Source organism: Epinephelus lanceolatus, chromosome 1, assembly GCF_041903045.1.
Source record: "Epinephelus lanceolatus isolate andai-2023 chromosome 1, ASM4190304v1, whole genome shotgun sequence".
Taxonomy (NCBI): domain Eukaryota; kingdom Metazoa; phylum Chordata; class Actinopteri; order Perciformes; family Serranidae; genus Epinephelus; species Epinephelus lanceolatus.
Window position 1 is genome coordinate 33,387,784 of NC_135734.1, and position 22,022 is coordinate 33,409,805.

Consider the following 22,022-nt stretch of genomic DNA (forward strand, 5'->3'; position numbering starts at 1 on the left):
TAATTTTATTATTAATACTTGGCTCGGCTTTTTCTACTGTGACACATCGAATGTCCTCAGTTTAAAAGGCCCGTGAAAGCATAACACACACACACATACATGTGCGGCCATGCATGCAGTAAAAGCCAAGCATTTCCTTGAAGGATTGGAAATGCCTATCTCACAGGGATTCTAGAAATAACACCCTATACTAGTGTGACATGCATGTGTCACATGTCGACATTATAGATATAGATAGAGAGAAGGGTTATAATATGCAGGAGTACAACACAGTGAATAATGTGTATTGTGAGAAACAGAGAACTTAACAGCTTTAAATGAGATTCTGAGTAGATGGTTATCTGTCATGTTTCTGTGTATTACCTGTTATTAAACTAATACCCAGCTTACACCAATTCCCCTCTACTATGTAAACAACGTATTTATTTATTTGTCTTGGAATTAGCTCATATAATAAAACTCAAATGCAAGAGCCAGGTTTTAGGTGTGTTGGTGAAGATTCTCAGTCATCCAGGACATGGTAACCTTAAATGCTATATCGTAGGCAACTGGACTTGCTTGAGTTTCTTGAAGACGTTTCACCTCTCATCCAAGAGGCTTCTTCATTTCTAATGGACTGGTGCAAAGTTGCAGGCTTTAAATTCTGTGTGGGTATGAACCCTTTCAGAGTCCTAAGGTCACATGTTAGTGTGTCATCAGGGTTAGATGGATTAAGGTGTGAATGGGTGTTAAGTTGTCTGGGGAGGGATCCTTGCACTGCATTGTGATAAGTGGTGTCGTAGTTTCCAGGTAGGTTATTATATACCTAATTAAAAAAACGACAATACCGTTTCCTGATTCAGTTTCATCATAATAATAGAATAGATATACCTGTGAGTACTCTGTTACCCAAAGAGTTTGTTTGTGGCAGCAGTGATGTATTTTTAAACATGAAAATGAAACTTGGATTTACACTATTTGTTTTAATTTTGGAATTTAGTCATTCATCACTTGTAAAGCAAATAGATACTTATTAAAGGGTTCAGTTTTCATTATACTCTAAACAATATAAATGCAACATTTGGTTTTGCTCACATTTATATTAATTGAAATAAAAGATCTAACATTTTTTCTTTGCACATAAAAGGCTTAGTCAAATATTGTTTGAGAGGACTAAGCCTTCTCAAATAAGCTTAAATCCCTGTTAGTAAGCACTTTGCCAATACAATCCATAATCCATCCACCTGACAGGTGTGGCCTATCAGGATGCTCATTAACAGCCTCATTAGTAATACTCCTCAGGTGTGCCTTGTGATGGTCACTGCTCTAAAATGTGCAGTTTGATCACACATCACAGTGCAACAGAGGTTGCAGATTTTTAGGGAGCAGTGCCCTGATTGCTTAATGTTCACCAGATTGTTGCCCATAAACCTAATGTTCATTTCATTACCATAAGCCAACTCTGATGTTGTTTAACAGAATATGGCAGTATGTACATTTGGCTACACATTCGCAGACCATTTGTAACAACACCAAATCAAGACCTCCACATTCAGCATCTTCACCAGCAAGACCATCTGAGACCAGCCACCCGCACAGCTGATGCAACAGTTGGTTTGCACAGCTGAAGAATTTCTGCACAAACACTTGCACAGTCTTCCAGGTGAAGACGCTGGAGGTGGAGGTCCTAGGGTGGCCCACTTGACCAATTGGATGTACTGCCAGATTCTTGGAAAATACATTGGACACGGCTTATGGTAGTGAAATGAACATTCAGTTCACGGACAACAGCTGTGGTGGACATTCCTGCTATCAGTCTGCATGCCACTGGCACTGCTCCCTCAAAACATCTATGGCATTGTGTTGTGTGTGCAAACTGCACATTTTAGGGTGGGCTTTTATTGTGACCATCCAAAGGCACACCTGTGTTGTGATCATGTTGTGTTTAATCAGCATTTTGATATGCAACACCTGTTGGTGGATGGATTATATTGCAAAGTGCTCACTGAGAAGGATTTAAACAAATTTGGGGACAAAATTTGAGAGAATTTAGCCTTTTGAGTGCACAGAAAAAGTCCTAAATATCCTAAATCAAAACTAAAAGTTTTGCTTTTACATTTTTGTTCAGTTGCATCTGTTTTCTGCAGAGAAAGGACTCCCACTTTTGATACAGTATTTTAAGTACATTTTGCTGGAAATACTTGTGCACTTTTGCTTAAGTTGGCTTTTTAATGCTCGAGTTAAACTTGCAATGAAGTATTTTAAGCTTGTTATGTTGGTATGTTTACTTTGGTAAAGAATGTGAGGACTTATTGTCAACAACATGGCAGTTATAAATCATTAACCCACCTGACAAGGCCATACAAACAGGGTCAGACTGTATGTTTTGCTGTGGCGCCCTCTTGTGGTTCAACGCTGCTGTTTCAACCTCTTTCCAACACTATTATCATTGGTTCAAAATGTCACCGTCGCTGTCTTAACCAATGGCACCAGTTTAATTCGTCCCTTGGGGCCTTTTTTGCATGCATGCTCCTCCCTGTTTTGTTAGCAACCACTCCTCCTCCTCCATACACACCCCCCTCCCCACACACACCAACCCCCTGTGATGCCAACCCCTCCATGGCTGGGCTGGACGGCGTGTCTGTCGAGGCGGTATAATCTAAAACCAAACCGGGCTATTATTATGGAGCAGACGGGGTGTTGACGGAGATGCGACGGTGCATGATAAAGGTGATTAAATTTGCAGCTCTGCACGTTGTCTCCACATCCACTGATATTCCTCCGCCTTGTAGTTAGCTGATGGCGCTAACTCTCTCCTCTCTGTGTGCATCGGTGTATGGCTCCACTGTTGCAGGTTATCATTTCTTTTTCCTTCACAAGATCATCCCATCATGTGTGTCGTTTTGATTTCTGAAGACAGTTGGTCTGCAACGGCGGGATGAAGCATGATCGGCGATAAACGCGCAGGGGAACACGAAGAGAGAAATCTGAGTCAACATAATCCATCTGGACATCGGGGGGGAAGATGAGGACCATGATGGCTTCGATGAAAACAGCATTATTCGTTTTTCTACAATGGGGTGAGTGCAGCCAGTGCAGTGTTTGCTCTGCACACAAAACCGCCTCGCCATCTGTCACTAGGAGGCACATTTGTATGATTGTGTGCCGAGCAATCAGACTATTAATTTAAATACCATTTGTAGCCTGTAGCTTTAGTTTCATGATTTGGCCTGCTGTTATTTTCTGCCTGTGGATGCCTGTTATTTTATTACCTCATACTCAAATACAGAGGTGATTAACTCCACTATCAAACACAAAAATCACTTGCCTGCTATTTGATGAATGTGGAGATGGTTGTGTCTGAGAAACAGATGTGTTTGGTCAAAAAATTAGTTCCTGGTGGCATCCAGGAAGTCCCAAGCAAAGGTATTCCCATCAGTAGAACACAATTGAATCTACACAATGGTAAACATCATTATTGTTACATGGTGCTGATAGCAACCACACAGAAACACCAGTTTTGCCCTTTATGTTTTATTGTCAGAGCACGGTCTTAACTGCTCAGGGTGTTTCTCTTTTTGTGTTACTTCCCCAAAAGCAAATTCCCATCAGCTACAATGGCAATAATGTGTTGTATCTTGAATATTGACATTAAACCTAAGAAAGATGCCGGAAAAGGTCAGCTGCACTTAACCATAAGTGATGCTTTTTCCTTCTGAAGATGCTCTTTGCAAAGGGAAAATATGATGAGATAACCAAAGAAATGCAAAGTGCTTAGGGGTTAAAATAAGACTTTATTTTAGGGTAAGAATAAGCCACAAAACCCAGACAAGCAGAAGTGCATAAAGCTGAAATGCATGAATATGTCTGCCCATCAGGACTTCTTCTGTTTTCAACTTTTCACTTCTCATAACACTTCAGAATTAAGGAGAACTCATCAGATTGAATGAGACAGTCTTTATCTCCCTTCTCACAGTATTATTAATTATATGAATCTTATCATCTGATAACCAAATAGACAGGGCTCCTTGCATCTCTTGATAAGAAAACTGGGGCTCCCCCCGCGCTGCACAGCGTCTAATCCAGACGGTATTGAGCATGGTCACGAGCCGCGTGTCCCCCAGCCCTATCAGTCCGAGCCCAATGTTAATTAGGACTTGATCCGCTTAAGCCTTCCACTAGTCTCCCATGTCATTGTCTATGGGCGTGTTGTTATCAGGCCGTGGCGCGGCCTGTGAGAAAGCTCTAGTTGTTTTAGAGGTCTGACACACACATACACCCAGACAGGCGGGGAGTGCCAGAACACACCCATCTAGTATTTCTAGTTGATCAGGTAGTTTTATCAGTTTTAGGTGAGGGTTAAAGGGTGTGTGTGTGTGAGGTGGTGATTAGCCTTTGTTCAGTGTCAGTTTGTGGGTGTATGTTTGTTGACTGTTATGTTGGGTTACTTAGAAGATGAGTTATTCCTCAGCTTTTGGCCCCACCTGTAAACTTCAATCACTTGGTCGACAACTGTCTTTAATGATGTGCACCCTTCCTATCAAACATTATTTTACAATCAGGTAATCGAGGAGATTATCGATCTGACCTTTGGCTTAACATCCACTCTTGTCAGTAAATATGTAACGAAATCAGTCTTAACTTAAGTGAGCTATTAAGGTTTTCTAACTTCATATTGAAACAGCGAATTCTGCAAGGCCCCTATTGTAATGCAAGGAATTTTAAGTATTTATGCAAAAGAATCACAGTTTTGAGGGCTAAAGGTTCTAAAAAACATTCACAAAACTTTCCACACACATCAGAACTGGTGAAAAAATGTGATATTTTAGAGGTGTCATCATCAGTTGTTACTAAATGGCTCAGTAGCGCCCCCAACAAAACTTCAACAAAGTAGCCCCTGCAGTGCATTTCACCTAGATGCACAAAAATTGGGTGGCACATATTACATCCCAAGCAAGTTTTTGTCGAACAGTGTGGCCGTGGTGAAACATCAAATTTCTGTTTTTGCCACAAGACAGGAAGTAGTTTGTTACTCCACTACATATGGTCAAATCTGGTCTAAAGACGTCTACAGGCTCATATTGAGTCACAGTCATGGCACCGTGTACTGACAACTATGGAGGTCAGCCTAATGTGACAAGCATAATGTGATTTTCATGAAATTTGCATGCTGTGGTCTACACGTGACATACAGCAACGTGACATATAATTAGTGTGTGTTCTCTTGTGCCAAATATTGGACACAGGAAGTGATACACAATTTGCGATATGTTATTTCTAGCACAACACACTCCAAGAAGTAAACTTGTTAGTCGTGCGTGCAGTGTGCGACTGTCAAGGGAATGCACAGTTGCAGCAACTGGCATCCCATCAGCACCCTGGATGTGCGGGAAGGTGCGAGGCCCGTCCATTACTGCTTGCAACCTCAGCGTTTTATTGAGTTTCAATTATCTTGCACCATGTTTTTATTTGGCATGCTGATACTCTCCTCTAATGTGACTAGTCCACAGTAAATACAGCATCTTTGTCAGGTTTCTATTTTCTGATTTTAAATTTGGGTGGAAAGAGAGCACTGCTACTTGGTATGAGCAAATACTCCTAGTTTAGCCATCTGAATCGGTATCGGGAGAGAAAAAGATGCTTGCATTCCTAGTTTTTACTGTACACAGCCTCCATGGTTTGTTGTACAGCTCCTCTTAAATTCATCTTGATTGAAATGTTCATTATTGTAATCTTAGTTGTCTTACCTTCATGCATTTGGCTTGTTTCTCAATTGGTTAAAATGACCTGGAAGAATGGTCCCGCTGATGCAAAAAAACAGTGTGAATTCAAACCATTAAAGGATAATACAAATCTCTAAAGAAATACAGTCTGTGGAGTCAGTCACAAAACATGCTTGATGACGTCTCACTCCTTCCAGCTTCCCTCTTTTAAAGGAGGAAATATTACTTTACGTAAGTCCCCTCACCATGGGAGAATAGTAATGGCATGAGAAGTTTCAGTGCCTGTGGCTGAAAGAAGGTTCAGTATTTAAATAGCCGAGCTCAGTCTGTGTCTGTAACTATTTCAGAGGGGTTCTAGGGGAAGTGATGTATGCTGCCAGACAATGAGATTCAGTGAGATACAACTACACTTCAACCTGGAAGCTTGAAACCCCCGAGGCACTCGTACTGAATATATGCATGAATATTTTACTCATAACTAGAAAATGTCCCATGTTACCAGGTTCCTCTTAAACAGTGAGGTGGATAGAGAACATTTTATTTTTCCCTCTTGGCCCGAGTGAAGTCTCTTTCACTCAGTGAGGTGTGACTTGCAATTTGGAGATATCAAATTTAGCACATTCCAACACAATGCACCCAGTGACCTTCAGCTTTTGCTACTTAGAGCACTGAAAAATTACATTTGTGCAACTCAATAACAACATCTGAATAAATATAACAACATAGCTGCTCACAGTAACACTTTGGGATATTAAAATTAGCATGAATCACCATTTTCTGACATTTTATAGAAAGATTAATGGATTATTTGTGAAAATTAATTGGCATTTTAATCAACAATTCAAAATAACTGTTATTTATAGCACTACAGTTTTAATGGCAGTGAGCTGCAGCCAGTTTAAATAAATCTTACTGAAACTGTAGCACTCTTTGTACAAACTAGTCTTATTCAGTATTTTAGTGAATCATTCCTTTAAATTACCCAAACATGCTCATATTATGAGCTAAAAAGCCCACTGAGATGATTGTAATTCATTTCTTAAATGTTTCATTGTATTCAGAGGAAGCTGGCCCAGCCCCAGCTCTAGTGTTTTTTCTCCCAAGCTATTTAAAATATTGATTCCCTGTTAGTCAGTCATCAGCTCAGAATATTGATCGGTGAGTCCATGTACCAAACATGCTGCGAGGCGAGACTGTGACCGACAGAAATTGACTGCGTTTCCGTTTCCAATCTCTCCTGCTTGTTTGTCACCGTCTTTCACACTCTTTGCTGTCTCCATTTTTCTTTCGCAGTGCTCCAGTACGCCATGTGTCGCGACATAACCCTTCCCATCGGGACCCTCTACCGTGTTGCAGGGTTCCCCCTCTCCCTGCCCTGTGCTGTATCAGGGTACGAAGGCCCACGCACGCAGCACTTTGAGTGGTTCCTGTACAGAGATGATGCTGCTGGGAGGCAGATAGGAGTGGTGTCCACCAGGGACAAGGGCTTCCCTTATGCCCCGTTCCAGCCCCGGGTGAGGAACGGGGAGGTGAGGGTGGAGAGGGACTCAGGAGACAAGGTCCGGCTGGTGATCCAGAGGCTCCGGGCTGAAGACCAGGGGATGTATGAGTGCTACACGCCCAGCACGGACAGCACCTACCAGGGAAACTACAGCGGGAAAGTGACTGTAAAAGGTAAGAGATATACAGTATGTATTTAACAGTTTTGAAAATAAGTAAATTAGAGAACATCACCAACATTAAACAAAAGGAGCAGCAGCATCACATGTAACATATAACAGAGTTTACAACATAAAAACATAACATAGATTAATAAAGTAATCAGGGTCTAATAATACAGATGAGATCAGAAGGATAAAGTAACTGTAAGAATATTAAAGTACCACACAAAATATGAAAACAGAGATGCAATGATTATGTTAAAATCCATGAAATAGAAGAGTGCAGTGCATGAATAAAACATAACCCTGATGATTGGAATATATCCTAGAAGTCTGACTGAGTACAATTATCTTGAAACACAGCAAGATCAGCCTCCAGCCTCTCTCTGTTTTTGATTTTTCTTTTTCTTATTTTAAGCCACTAACTTTGGTACAGATGGTGTGACAGTATTGTAATTTACCAGAAAATGTGCCTGTCGCAAAGAGTATTGAAACATGTCAGTTATCAAATGCTGCCCTTGAATTTCTGGTCAGATTTATAATCTTGTTTACTTATTCTTTGATGAGACAGTTCCTGAGTAGAATTTAAATTTTGCAACTGTTATTCTGGTGTATTATTTGAGTTCTTGTGTGGCTGCTTGTGCTTAAACAACATTGAACGTCTGAGATCACTGGCTTCTTTTGTTGATTGCTAAAAGGGTTTTGTAGAAATATAATGGTACAATAATAGATATCTTTAAGTAAGACATTGGAAAGAAGGGTTTCAGTTGTGGCACTAAAACCCTTGTTTTATATCACCAACTACTACTACAAATATGGATGTGCCAATATATCGGTACTGGCCGTTATTTGCCCTCACTGCCATTGACCTGATCGGCAAATAAGTTGACATCCACCGATGGCAGTGACCAACGTTTTTCTGTTTTGCCACATCAGTTTTGCACAGCCTTAAAAGCAGGGTGCGAAAGTAACGGTATCCTTTTGTCCCAGTGACAATAGAAAATATGTTTGGTATGAAAAGACATCTTCCCTGGCACACCTTCAGGACTAAAGGACATAGAAAAGTCACTGTCACATGTCCAGGAACACACCCCATTTTTTCCCTGATAATGCTACATTGTGAACAACGAATCCATGTCGACATCGGCAGAAGGAGAGCTAGTTACCTTAACTAACAGCTAAGGGAGGTTGCATCTAGTTAAATTATGAAGATTATGATTTATTCAGTCAAAATTAGTTTTTGGTGAAGGTAAATTATAACGTTCTCATGATGTGTTCAAGTATAATCTGGTAAAAGTTTTTGGCAGGAAACTTAAATCTATACAGCTGTTTAAAGGAGAAATTTATTGACGTTTTTTACGGCAATATAAAACAGTTATTATATAGAGAAAAATAATATTTATGATATATGGTAAAAGGGCTTTTTAAGCATTTGAAAAAAAACGCTGTTTTTCATGTGAAAGAAGGTTGTTGAATTTCTGCTCATTCAAAGATAGCGTAATGTACAGCTGAATGACAGCTCAGTTATTGTTTTATAAGGAAGATTTCTTTGTGTCCCTGGCACAAAAGGCGGCATAAACAACAACAAAAACAAAATAAATTACAACAAAAAACAGTTTCTTCTAATGGCTAAATTGTTACTTTAAATATTGGATTCAATCCAGCTGCTGCATCCCTGACTGCAAGATTTCACATGATACCCAGCCCGAGCACCAACTGGATGACAGTCATAGTTAGTTATGACGTATAGTGGAAACCAGCAGACCAAATTCCAGATCTGTTATGGGGGTTGAGGGTTACTGTATGAGATGATTTTATCAGAAAGTCTGCACTGCATCAGCCAGATGGACGACATTTATTAATCATACTATGTGTTTAACTTGGTGCGTGATGACATTCCTCATGTGTAAGCAGTTATTTATACTTACCATCTGGAGTTTTCTTTTATACTGTTTCTCTTTCATTCTACAAAGATCCGTCTGCTGAAGCTATCCAAAATATTTTGGCAATTTTAGACCATCCACGTAGTTACCAATTCTGTATCTTTACATCATCTTCTTTGTGCAGCACAAAGTTTATGTTTGTAGCATGCTGGGTGTTAGTTTTGCAGCTGAAGTGTGTTATCTTCATAATAGCCAGCTAATCCTCCTTTCTTTGGCAAAGCCAGTGCCCGAAGCTAAGGGTGGTAAACGGCTTGCAGTCTCAGCAACCCAATTTCATGATTCGCTGTAGTGTTCTAAACATGGAAACGTCTAAGCAGCAAGCAGGCAATAGAAATTAAATTTAGCATATTTTCTCCTCCCATCTGGCTCCTGTAGCCTCCTGTTGTAATGTAATTGTCTGTCTGTGTCTGTTTGTACACCCGCAGTGATCCCTGACACACTCCAAATCAGCTATACCCGCTCCCTCACCAGCCAGCCCGTGCCAGAGGGAGCCGAATTAACGCTGACATGCTCTGCCGGCATCCAATCGGAGCAGCTCACCCATCTGTCCATCACGTTTGGGAAGCGTAGTGGCGGAGAGGGTATGGGGAGCGGAGTGGGAGGGGAGGTCAGCACCGTTAGAGAGATTATCTCCATTGACAAGCTGCTGGGGGTCGTCCCCGGACATTTGTACAAGAAGCGGTACGATAGCGGCGAGATCACGCTGGAAAAGAGGAACGGGGAGGCCGGACAGGATGTGTACGTGATGAAAATGAAAGCAGTGCAGCCAGACGACTCAGGCTCGTATTTCTGTGAGGCTGCGCAGTGGATTCTGGACCCTGATCGATCATGGCAGAAGATTGCACAGAGGACGCTGGATATTGGCAACTTGACTGTTCAACAACTAGGTCAGTGTAACTGAGAAACTGTGCCAGTATTTGTAGTGACATTTGCTAAAACTATGTCAGCATGTAGCAATGATCATACTGCAGCAAGAATATTGCACAATAATTCTGTTCAGCGATCATTGTTCAAACAACAGACGTTTAAAAGATGATGTGGTTAGTAATAAAATCTTGCAGCAAACTGAGGGAAGAAGATATAAAATAAAATAGGCTGCTCCAGTTACAGAACGAACCAGAGACAATAAAAGCAAAAGTTTGGTTTCTACTTGTCAGTTCAAGACTTTTAATTCTCTCTCAGTGCCGTCAGCTGGCCTGGACTTGTGGTGCTGTTGAGTACATTGGACTCTTTCCAGATTTAAGGCTCTGGATGTTTGTGTTACTCACAGCTTAACTGAATGTCGAGCTTGCTGGCTGGCTGACTGAGCAGTTTACTGACTGGATAGATAGGGGTGCTGATTAAACACGTAACTGGAATCACATCTGTAGTCAGCTTGTTGCCTTGTTTGTTGGCTGAGTAAGTGTTGAGCTTTCCGATTAGCTGCCTGGATGGCTGGGTTTTTCCTCCCTTACTGAGTGGATGGATCAACATCTTACTATCAGGGCTGCATCTAACGTTTTTTTTCTTGTTATCGACTTATCTGTTGATTAATTAATTAATCCTGTGGTCCATAAAGCGGTGAAAGATGTCCATCACAATATCTTAAGGCAGTTGCACCTGAACACACTGCAAAGACTAGAGAAAATGGCCAACTAGCACCCATGTTCTGCGCCTGAGTAAGGGGAAATAACTCTCCATTCCAACAGGCGGTGGAAACAGGAAAACGAACAGGACCGATTCAAGATGCTAGTTAGCCAGTTAGCACATTAACAACACAACCCGATGTTGAAAGAAGAAAGGATATTAACTGCGCCCTAGTAAACAATAGCGTAAACATTTACGTACCATTTCTGCTAAAGAGCTCAATGGAAAAAAAAAAAGTTTGTTTTAATCCCACGCCCCTTTGACTTTAGCTGTTTGTTTTCTTCCCTCAATTTCCATTTCTCTTCTTCTGCACTGAGTTTAACTGCCAATCAGAGTGATTTCTCTCACCACCAGACTCTGCCAGCTCCAATGCCAATTCAGTATGCTAAATTGGCTGGAAAAAAAGCAGACTACTGCCAACAGTGCAGGACATGTGGCAAAAACTAGGGCAAGAGACACTCACCGATGGCCCAACATCGCCTGACAGCCAGCTGTTGGCTTGGTTCACCAGGGCTCTTAGAGCCCGGGGTAGGGATGGGACGAAATACAATCTTAGCGCCGATCATGATATGAAAACATTCACAATAAGCGTTTAAGTGTTTGTTTATTAAAGGTCTGATGTTTAGGATTTAGGAGGCTATATTGGCAAAAATGTAGTATTATATCCAACTTCGGTTTCATTAGTTTATAATCAACTGAAACTAAGAATCGTCGTGTTTTTATTACCTTAGAATGAGCTGTTTATATCTATATACAGAGCAGCTCCTCTTCCACGGAGTCCGCCATGTTGTTCTACAGTAGTTAGATAGGGCCATTTCTATTTTGACGCTCGCTGTCGTGTTCTCCTACACACTTGATACACAGGGGAGATTTCAGTTGGTTCCAATCTGCAACCTCACTGCTAGATGCTACTAAATCCTACACACTAGACCCTTAACAAAATGTAAGGTTAAGTGATTCCAGTTTGTTTTAGAGCCATTTTAAGAGTTTTAAGCATATTTTAATGATTATTGGGATGATAGTGTGAATTGCAATTAGTTTCAGCAGGATCCTCATGACATGAAATTTTCACACTGTCCCATGTCTAGCCCAAGGTGACTTTATCAAGTGTCTTCTTTTACTATACTATAATGTATGACTAAGGAAAGGCGGCAACTTCTCACATTTTAGAATCTGAAACTATTGAAGTACCACTCAGTATGTGTTCAGGATGTCTCCTGTCACAGCGCCTGACTGACAGGCCTGATGCTCAGCTCCCTTGCCGATTATCCAGCTGGATTTGATGGGTCGATAGCTGCCTGGCCGAGTAGCTGAATGACTGTCTGCTGCCCCGTCGCTTGGCTCAATTTAAATTCTAAAGAGCTTGTGTAGATCTAAAGGATTAAGTCATCTTTCCTCCCACCTTGGCCTCTTATATCCCACAAAGAGGATGACTATCTTACTGTCAGAGTGATATGTCCATTACTGTCAGGACAGCTCTACCTGGCTCTTTAAACACTTTTTTTTTTTTTAACACTTTGGATAGGGAGTTAACCTGATATATATTCTCTATGTTTGCTCATAGGAAAAAGTTAAATATTGAATTATTCAAACCATAAGTGTTCTTTTTTTATGAACCTTTGGTGCTGGGTAGAGACACAGACAGCCTCTTAATACTAAGAAACTATGTATTGGGAGTTAAAAGTTATGTAGGTCATATTTTTTCTCTTAAACAATAAAACTGAAGCTGAAGTTAAAGCATTGAATCTCATCAATGCATGCATTGTTTTTTCCCCCGACACTCACTGACAAGCACTATTTAGTGCTGTCTTTTCTGGCCTCTGTTGTCTGACTAATACAATAGTCTGACGTGTCTTCTTTTGTTTACATAAATAATGTATCTATTATTGAGCAGATCTGTGTTTAGGGAAGTGCTTAAATTAGGTTTCGCGCAAACACAATGGACCACTGTATTCATCTTCCAGTTATACGAGGGTTATTAGTACCTCCAATATGAAACCTCTTCAAGACATTAATCAAAGTTGCCGCTATGCGTTATTTGTGTCTCTGAATACGACACAGTAATCGAGCAATTAATAGGAAATTGCAGTATAAATTCACTGTTACTGCAAAGCTGAGTGCACCTCAGGTTATAAAATACTAGACTGATGAATATGATTGTGGCGTTTTAGTCGATAACAGCTGCAGTAGTTCAAATGAGTAACACATCTTTTAATAGGTGGATATTTGTATAGGACACAGGTTTGGCACATGTATGCACTGATATTTACGATACAGCAAGCATGTAATGGTCCCAAACCTGTTTGACTGGTGACAACTTAAAACAAATAAATGTTTACTCTTGTGTGTAAAGGCCTGAATTTCCACTAACTTGCATGACAAAAAAGAAAGATTACAGAAAAGCCTGACATTATCTATGTAGCAGAAATATGTTCTTTTCCTCTTCTCTGTTTGTTTAATCATCACAGTAGCCCTCAGATTTGTTTTACGACTCTTCTTAGGGGTCACTGATCTGGAAAATCGAATCCAGTATACAGAAAATATAATTATTCTAATCCCTTTCTTATTGTGTTCCATTTTGTTATACACTATAATCATCATTGTGTGATGCTCAAGGCCATTTTGCTAATTTTTGCTTTCTGGTTGAGGTGGTAATCCATTTTATCCTGATCATTAAATATGTAACATACCAGAGAGGTCACTCTCGCTTTCCCACAGAGATGATACAGTATATTGCTTCCTGGGAAGATTTTTAATGTCACAGTCTAAGTGCTTGTCTGAGGTCCTCCATCACAGAGGACTTCCTGTCTTTTCACTTTTACTTAGCTGTCTTTATCTTTTCCATTCACCAGCAGAGTCTCTGAGTATTACATCCTCACCCAGAGGGGAGGTGACCCTGCAGGTCGGTTCCCCTCTCATCCTGACCTGTGAGGTGTTGGGGCTGCCATCTGAAGTGAGCTCCGGCCTTCTGGTTCAGTGGATGAAGAGGGGATCAGTAAGCAGTGATGTCGCTGGGAGCGGAGGAGTCGAGGTGCTTATTCTCATTCTGTGGACTTATTTGAACTAATGTGGTTTGCTGTTTGCAGGTTATAGCTTAGTGTAGGGCTGTGTGTTGGCAAGAGTCTGGAGATATGATACATATCAGGGGTTATGATTCAAGTAGGGATATCAGTTTTGCTTGATTTTGCTTTTGATAGCCCAACATTGCAAAATGCAAATTGACCTTTCTTCTTAGTTCACTGCTCAGTTGACCTAGTGTGAGCTTTAGCACTGCACTTCAGAGTGCTATCAAATTAGAGGTGGTGAAATTTTGTGAAGTTTTGTGATGTAAATCTTTTGTCTTTAATATTTTTCTGTTAGCTTTGACATAAGTAATATAACACCTCTTGTTTACTTTAAAACCATTCAAACACAAATTGTGTACTTTAGCAATATGATTTATAGACTGTAATGTGCCTTGTGCTTCCTCCTTGCCTCACAGTCAGCCATACTTGTAGAAAAAAAGGGGCATGGCAATCAATTTTAGATGATGTGGAACATTGTGATTGCCTTACAGACATCCCATTAAATAAATTTGCATTTTGCTGGCTCAGGTGACAGTAATCAAAGAATTAAGACATCCAAAAAAGTAATGTCCATTGGAATGGGTGGGGGATCTAAACGGGGTAATTGACAGCATATTCTGTTAAAAAAACATGAACTGTGTTAATGACATGGTCCACACCAGACAGATGTTCTAGATTGTGTTTAGAGTTTTGAAAATGTGACCACAAATTGGACAAAAGGATGTAAGTGATTATAAAAAGTGTAAATAATAAATAATGCTAATGATAAAGATTAATTATCAGTCAACTTAATTGCAGGCGTGGATGGGTGATCCATCACAGTAACCCTTAACCCTAATTTATTTTCTGTCAAAGTGACATTGATGTTGCACGTTTATTGAGCTGAAATTCCAGATGGGTTTGAAATATTTTCAGGTGTGGTGCATTAAGTGCTGGAGGTAGAGTTCTGATAAATGACACTTGAGAGCTGGCTCTCAAACAGCAGCAGCAGCCAGAAATTGACATTATGGTTTTCATGACATTAGCATTTGATGGACATCATGGCATGCTTTAGGGAACAGTCTGCAATAATATAAAGAATTCACAGCTTCTAGTAAATTGCAGAGAATAAATCACATATCAATGTTCAATCTAACACATACTGACACACTGTATTTAACATTAAGGTGGAGGTGGCCCGGTTGAGCCCAAACGGCATTGTGAGCTGGGGGGACGACCTCAGCCGAGCCAGCGGCGGCTCTCTAGAGAAAGTGGCGGAGGGGAAGTACTCTCTGAAGCTGTTCTCAGCCCGGCCCTTAGACTCAGGGGTGTATCGGTGTGTGGTGAGTGTGTACGCTGGAAGAAGTAACCCTGGCCCTTCAACTCCTGCAACAATCACCCAGAGGTCAGAGGGAGTCACCGTGAACCTCAAGAGCAAAGGTGAGAAGCGCTACTCATGTCTCTTGTTGCACTATAAAACATCAAAGTAAGTGGTAACATCTATTTTTTAGAAATGATTTACCAAATGCCTGTGTCATTAAAGTCATGCAGATGAGGATAGAAAAACCAACAATGCTAATATTTTGATGCTTCACTGTCTGTTAGCTAGTTGCCACTGTACCCTGTATGACATGGGGAGGTGCAGAGAAGCCAAACATTTAATCACAGTTTTGCAGCATGGCTGAAACTGGTGTAAGGCAATCCATACTGGGCTTGTTGTATTTTTCTGCATAAAGTTTTTCAAACTCGGCACAATGGGAATCAGTGCAGTGGAATCCCACATGTAGAGTGAGAAACACAAAATCCCTCAAAAAGACTCTCCAACAAACCCCTGCTATTTTCCAGTTCTGCTTTAACCTCATCTGCACCACAAGACAAAAAGAGTCATGTTTTATGTTACAATAAACATTTGGACAAAATTGTCCCCAACCCTCAGAAATTGTTCTGGTTCTTCCCCCAATTAGTTATTGTTAAATTGGTCTTAAATTTTGTTCCGAGTGTCATAAAAAACATTGTAAATCTAAAGCTGTAGGAATCCCGCACAGCCTTCATCTCTATTAGTGATTACCCTTTCTTTCCATTGTTGATTACAGTTCTGCTGTGTATTGGTTTGGTGTGAGAAATGATTTAAAAGTACGAATTCATGCAGTGCCTCAGTGGCCCAGTCTGGAGGTCTGGGCTGTGAGCCATTTGGCCACAGTGGGGCTGAGTTCAAATGGCTCCAGCTTTACAAATCTGTCTTAAAGTTTTAAGTAAATTCATAAAACTTTGTGTATTTTCTGAGAAATGGTTTTAATGAAAACAAAACATCAGGGATAAATAATAAGTTAGTTTAGTATTCCAGTGCTCAGCGGTAGGCTGCCAAAGCTGAAATCTGTGGTTTCAGTGGTTTCATGTTGATCAGAAAAGCATGTTAGCTAAACTTCAGTGAACTCAGGTCACCTTATTAGGATGATTGTTAAAAAAAATAAAATAAAATGGAAACATCTGCTTCATCACACATGGAAATCATGCATTTGAGTTTTGTTTTTAAACTGACAGTCACACCATATGTTCAGTTTACCCTCTATAAACTGTTCTTTGAATGACCACTTCGTTCCACAGATGTGCTCGTTGCAGCTGTGGCTCAGCTCCCCCGGGGCCCTCTGTTAAAAAGAGGCAGCACCATCACACTGATCTGCAACGCCACCGTGACAACCACAGGTCCCGCCCAGGCCCAGGTGCAGTGGCTGCGGTGGCCAATCCCTGAACGAGTTATCAAGAAGGATGAGAGCCCAGCATCTGATGTTGCTGTGACAGTTCCCCCTGTGGAGGAGAAGCCCACACTGGTAGCCGTCCTCATGTACAATGGTGTCGCAAAGACCTACACCAACGGAAGTGAGATAAGCATCGACCGCCTGTCAGCTGGCAGCTACAGACTGAGGGTTCACTCGGCTACAATGGATGATCAGGGCATGTATGCCTGTCATGCCCAGGCGTGGGGTCAGGACCCGCATGGAGGCTGGTACAACACGGGGGCCAAAGCGGAGTCAAACACGGTGACAGTTTACCTCTACGCCAGAGGTAAGAGTCTCCCTGGGTTTGTTTTACTGTAATAATCATAGTGATTATGTACAGATTACAAAAAGACTTTTGTCGCAGTTTTGCTGAGAGCACGGCTCTTCTTCACACTCACAGTTAAACACGTTCACCTCTTAAAGCTCCAGATTTATCCTGCTGGTCCGGGAATTTATACGGTGACCTTCGATCACTAGCCTGAGGCTAGCCTGTGTAAACGTCAAGAGTAAATATCAAACATTTACTCTTGACCTTGAGAAGTGTCTGTACATTTTAAGTAGATTGATTCTTTTCTACATCCTTCCCTAGCAGTTCACGTGTTTTTACACCTGAAATATGAACACAGTGTGTACACTTTATGGCAACCATGACACTGGATATTAACATGCATCGTTGGTGATTGGATCACAAGTGGACAGCTCTAAATACAGAATGTGAATGTTCCCAGTGCGTCCTCAGTGGGTCTTGGGATCCGATTTAGAGGTGTTCGGCCAGCTGGAGAAACACTACTGCACATATTCAGTTGGCCACATATGGTGGAAGTTAACCTGGAAGGTAGAAACTTTCTTTAGCGCATGCACCAGATGAGTCATTCCTCTGGACTTATTGGTGCCATCTTGGGGTCCAGTATCCAGGTATTATACATCTGTAGTAATACAGTGAAAAAGATCTTCATCCAGATGTTACAATGTTTTTAATATCCTCAGAGACTACCGCCATCTCTTACAGTGCCTCCATTTAAAGGTAGAATATTACCATCTCCTCCACTGTCTCCATATTTGTTGTCAGGAGCCTTTGACTCCGCCCTCTAGTGCCTTTCATTGGCTGTATCTATGTTATCATAAAGGATGCATAGACGTATGAGGGCAGTGATGGTTTGTTTGAGGTGAAAGTTTGAAATAAACATATCTATTTTTGTACATAAAGTGAGTATAAATGACCCTCTAATGCACTGTACTCGACAGTTCCCCATCTGAAAGTGGATTATAACACAATTTAAATACTTTTCTTGTACAGATGTTAGTTTACATCCTTCTCTCTCATTTCTTCTCCCCCCAGCTGCTGACCTCCTCCTCATCCCTTTGGTTGTTGGAGTCTCCTCCGCCTTGTTTGTGGGCATTGTCATCATCGCAACAGTAACCTGTTGCTTCATGAAGCGACTGGCAAGGCAGCGGGCTCAAAAATAGGTGTCCACTCTCGACACATGTCTGAAATCTGAATATTCATAAAGAGGCCCAAATGAGGTGATGCACAGAACACGATGGATGAGAAATAACCTTTAGATGAAAATTAAGTGAAAAGTGACTGCCACCCTGTTAGATGATTTTCCGTGTTTTTGACCTACCTGTTTAACAATCAATGCCAAAATTTTCTGTTTTATATTCTCTTGTATTTTTTATATCCAGACCCTCTCTGAACATATTTTAGTGATTGCTGCAGTACGCACCAGTAGGCGTAATAATCTTAATTTTTAAAGCCACCATCTAATGACCCCTCTCCACTTCTCAGGTGGGCCAGGACTCACAATTTTTTGGAGTCTTGTTTCCATGTTAGCTAAACCCACCTTTTTAGCAATCCTTTTGCCCCAGCTTATTCTGTTTCAAATGCAAATGGGTAAAAAATGCATAAGATACGCAATATTTTTGTGACAAGGTGAAAAGTAAAGAAGGTACTGCAGGTTTGTTTTGAGTCTCTCAGATGTGAGCTGCTGTATTGTTTCTACAGAGAAAGCCAAGATCATCTCCCCCTCAGAAATCATAGTTTGTTACGAGTATGAAGGTACTAAATGGTTCTCAGCCTGTCGGATGTTTTGTATGATGCTGGATGTGGATCATCCTCCATTTAGAAATGGCTCTATTTTCACACAAAGAGTATTCAGTGTTTTCACAAATCGTTGATACTGTTCCAGCTGTTGCTTCCCTCAAACTGCATGTTTTTCTTTTTGTTCCAAAAACACGTCTAAATGTCTGTGCATGGTTAAGCCTCTAACACTGCCACACTGACAGTCACATGAATGCTGATGGGAGCAGTTCAGCCTCCAGAAACTCAATACGAGCAGGGACCTTCCACCGCCTGCAGCCCAGCTCCGCTCTGCATGTAAACAAAGTCTCTGTCTGTTACTTAATAAGGAAGACGGCTGGCTGGGGGCTTTCTGATGCCAAGACCAATTGTGTACCGTTTCTTAAATACAAGCATTCCTAGCCTGTGATGCTTTTGCGCTGAAGTGAGTTTTCTATACGGACTTGTATAGATTTGACAAAACAGAAATGGAAGAAATATCCATTATGCACTGAGCTAAAAATATGTAAATATTGTACGGAGTTTAGCTGTTTTATTTTTATTAATGTGAGTGAGACTATGCTGTCTTTGGCAAAGCACCTGTGTTTAACATTCTGCAGCAGTCTGTTCTGCTCTTTTGAAGCACTTGGACACAAATGGGACTGGGACCAAAGCCCCTCTGTATCCTTCTGTTACTTGATTTTCTTCCAGCTGAAAAGTCACTTCTTTGCTGTACTTGAGTGAATACTATTGAGTGTTTTTTGTTTCTTTTCTGTGTGATTAATGCCTCCATCGCTCTTGTGACTGAGACAGAAAAACAGTACTGTGAAAAAGAATCCACTATTTGTTACACAGTAACACAAAAACCACTGTTCACACTGTTTAGGTTACTTGTCCCCGAGGTGAAAATCACAGAAGCAGCGCGGTCATATGACCTGATAGTTAAGTGAAGTCTCACTATCGCCGTCGTCATCATGTGGTTCAGGCCACATATTTTTGCAGCCAAGGCTTATTATGAATATAGCCCCTGCTGCTAGCCCGCAGCAATCTGTTGGACAGATTGACTGTGCCTGCGCACTTATAATGGGTGAAATCCATCCTCTTCTTCCTGTCCAAAGTATCACTTAAGAAAAGTGGTCATGCGAGCGTGCCCGCATTGTGTGATCACTTTAAGTTAGATACATGTTCATGGAAAGGAGGAAAAACGTAAAATCTCTTGTTATCCAGCTCGTGGCTCTCATGAATTTATTTCAGGTCATTTTTTCCTGCTTGTCTAAATTTGTTTGCACTGAGCTATACTTTACAGTCTCAGTCTGTCTTTACCGTCTGTCTGTCTGGTGGGTTTTCTGATGTGAGAGTCTCTCTAAATCTGCCTGTCCTCCCTAACCTGTGCGCTCTAAACCCCCCGATTATAAATGTCGTTCATGAACATTAGCGAATAAAATCACAGCTCTGCTTGCTTCCCGAGCCACTTTGTTCCAGATCAACTACTCAAAGCTGATTTGTTCCCCCACATACCCACCCACCACATGATTACATACTTGCACACATACACAGACAGATGCACGTGAACACACAGCAGCAGCCGCGGCAGCAGCAGCACAGTGCTGGCTGGCTGGTATTCCAGATGAAAATAAGTGAGTATCTGCGTGTTCATCTCTAATCCCTGTTTATGGCTGCAGTTTGTGTCCTGCTGCCCTCCCCCCTCCCGCTCTCAGTATGTTACAGATTCAGTGTGGCTCGCATTCGATTCATTTCAATCTCTGTGCCCTGAGAAATACAGCCAGCTGTATAAAGTGTAGCACATAGCGTGCAATGTGTAAAAGCTGCTGTCTTAAAGGGACAGTTCACCCCCAAAATCAAAAATACATATCTTTCCTTTTTCCTGTAGCACTATTTATCAATCTAGATTGTTAAGGTGTGAGTTGCAGAGTGTATCGAGATAGATGGCACTCAGCTTGTGATGCTCAAAGCGCCAAGAAAATACATTTGAAAAACTCAACAGCAATGTCTCTTTCCAGAAATCATGACCCTGGTTACTCAAGATAATCCACAGACCTTGTTGTGAGCAGTTTCACGTAGGAACCATTTTCTCTTTTACTAAACTACACCCGCCAACTGCATCACTGTGCAGACAGAAGCTTGCATCCTCTGCTAGCTTTTCTAGCACTACTGAGTTAGCTAACGTTACAGCTCAGCTTAGGGAGACGGCACAAGCACAAGCTTCTCTGCCATGAGCAGATGCTTGCTTCCTTCTGAGGGGTGATATGGTCGGCGGGTGTAGTCTGGTAGAAAGAAAATAGTTCCTACATGAAACTGCTCACAACAAGGTCTGTGGATTATCTTTAGTAACCGGGCCAGGATCTCTGGAAAGAGACATTGCTGTTGAGTTTTTCAAATCTATTTTTTTTTAGCCCTGTAAGCTCCACAAGCCGAGTGAAATCTAGTACCATTATATTGGAGAGAAGGCAGACATCTCTACGGCCGATATCTCCAACACTCTGCAGCTCATACCAAAACAACCTAGATTAATAAACTGTACTGGAGGTTAAGAGTATGTATTTTTTATTTTGGGGTGAACTGTCCCTTAAGTTGTGCTTCTGTTTGAGACTATATTAAACCCTTTCCATGAAGGTGTTACGTTTTGTTCAAACTGTTTACTCATGCTTTAATACCACTGTTCCTGACCGCATCATGCTGCCATTGAAATAAAGGCGGGTTATTGCTCAGTTTGTTTCTTATGGTGCTTTGGCGAACCTGCCAGTTGATAAACCAATAAACCACTCTGGATTCATTTTGTCACTTTGATTTTATTTATGCCTTTATTTTCTGCTACGATGACAAAAGTCTGCTCTAAGCACAGAACCAAGAAATGTTCATATCGGAGGCCGCAGGAGACAGCTGAGGTATTACTGCAGGACATTGTGCGTGGAAGGAAATAATCCAATCTGTCTGAAAAAGTGTTCATGAGCTAGCTGTGCATATTTTCCATCCATATAGTATGAAAAAAACAAAACATATCTTGTGGTTGCTGCAGTTTCCAAGCGAGGAGCAGCCAAGCAGAGATTTGTATTTCAGCTCAAGTAAACTCTCAGCACTTTGGGACGCAGTTATAGAGGTAAACAGGCAGAACATTTGTTTTATATTGGCACAGAATAAGATGCACTCATGCATTCCAAATAATAGCGTAATTATGAGGTCTAAATGAAT

The 22,022-nt window shown here is 41.2% G+C and overlaps 1 protein-coding gene across 5 annotated transcripts; it reads left to right on the top strand.

Annotated features, from left to right (window-relative positions):
• Positions 1 to 2,550: 2,550 nt before the first annotated feature.
• igsf8 (immunoglobulin superfamily, member 8) lies at positions 2,551 to 21,606 on the top strand. Of its 5 annotated transcripts, none has more exons than XM_033627286.2 (8): positions 2,551 to 2,709; positions 2,896 to 3,059; positions 6,996 to 7,376; positions 9,732 to 10,193; positions 13,785 to 13,963; positions 15,164 to 15,416; positions 16,581 to 17,039; positions 18,093 to 21,606. In XM_033627286.2, exons 2-8 carry the CDS (start codon positions 3,005 to 3,007, stop codon positions 18,218 to 18,220), a joined length of 1,917 nt encoding a protein of 638 aa, XP_033483177.1. In that variant the 5' UTR covers positions 2,551 to 2,709; positions 2,896 to 3,004; the 3' UTR covers positions 18,221 to 21,606. The 5 variants fall into 5 exon arrangements, with proteins under 5 accessions (XP_033483177.1, XP_078025802.1, XP_033483176.1 ...); XM_078169676.1 differs by having other exon boundaries at positions 13,788 to 13,963; XM_033627285.2 differs by having other exon boundaries at positions 2,554 to 2,709; positions 2,834 to 3,059.
• The last annotated feature ends 416 nt before the right edge of the window (positions 21,607 to 22,022 follow it).

Excerpts from the sequence above, each read along its gene's own strand:
- igsf8 (XM_033627286.2), top strand. The coding sequence starts at position 3,005 with ATGAGGACCATGATGGCTTCGATGAAAACAGCATTATTCGTTTTTCTA. Across the intron at positions 3,060-6,995 it reads ATTCGTTTTTCTACAATGGG|TGCTCCAGTACGCCATGTGT; the intron begins GTGAGTGCAGCC and ends TTTCTTTCGCAG. Across the intron at positions 15,417-16,580 it reads CGTGAACCTCAAGAGCAAAG|ATGTGCTCGTTGCAGCTGTG; the intron begins GTGAGAAGCGCT and ends TTCGTTCCACAG.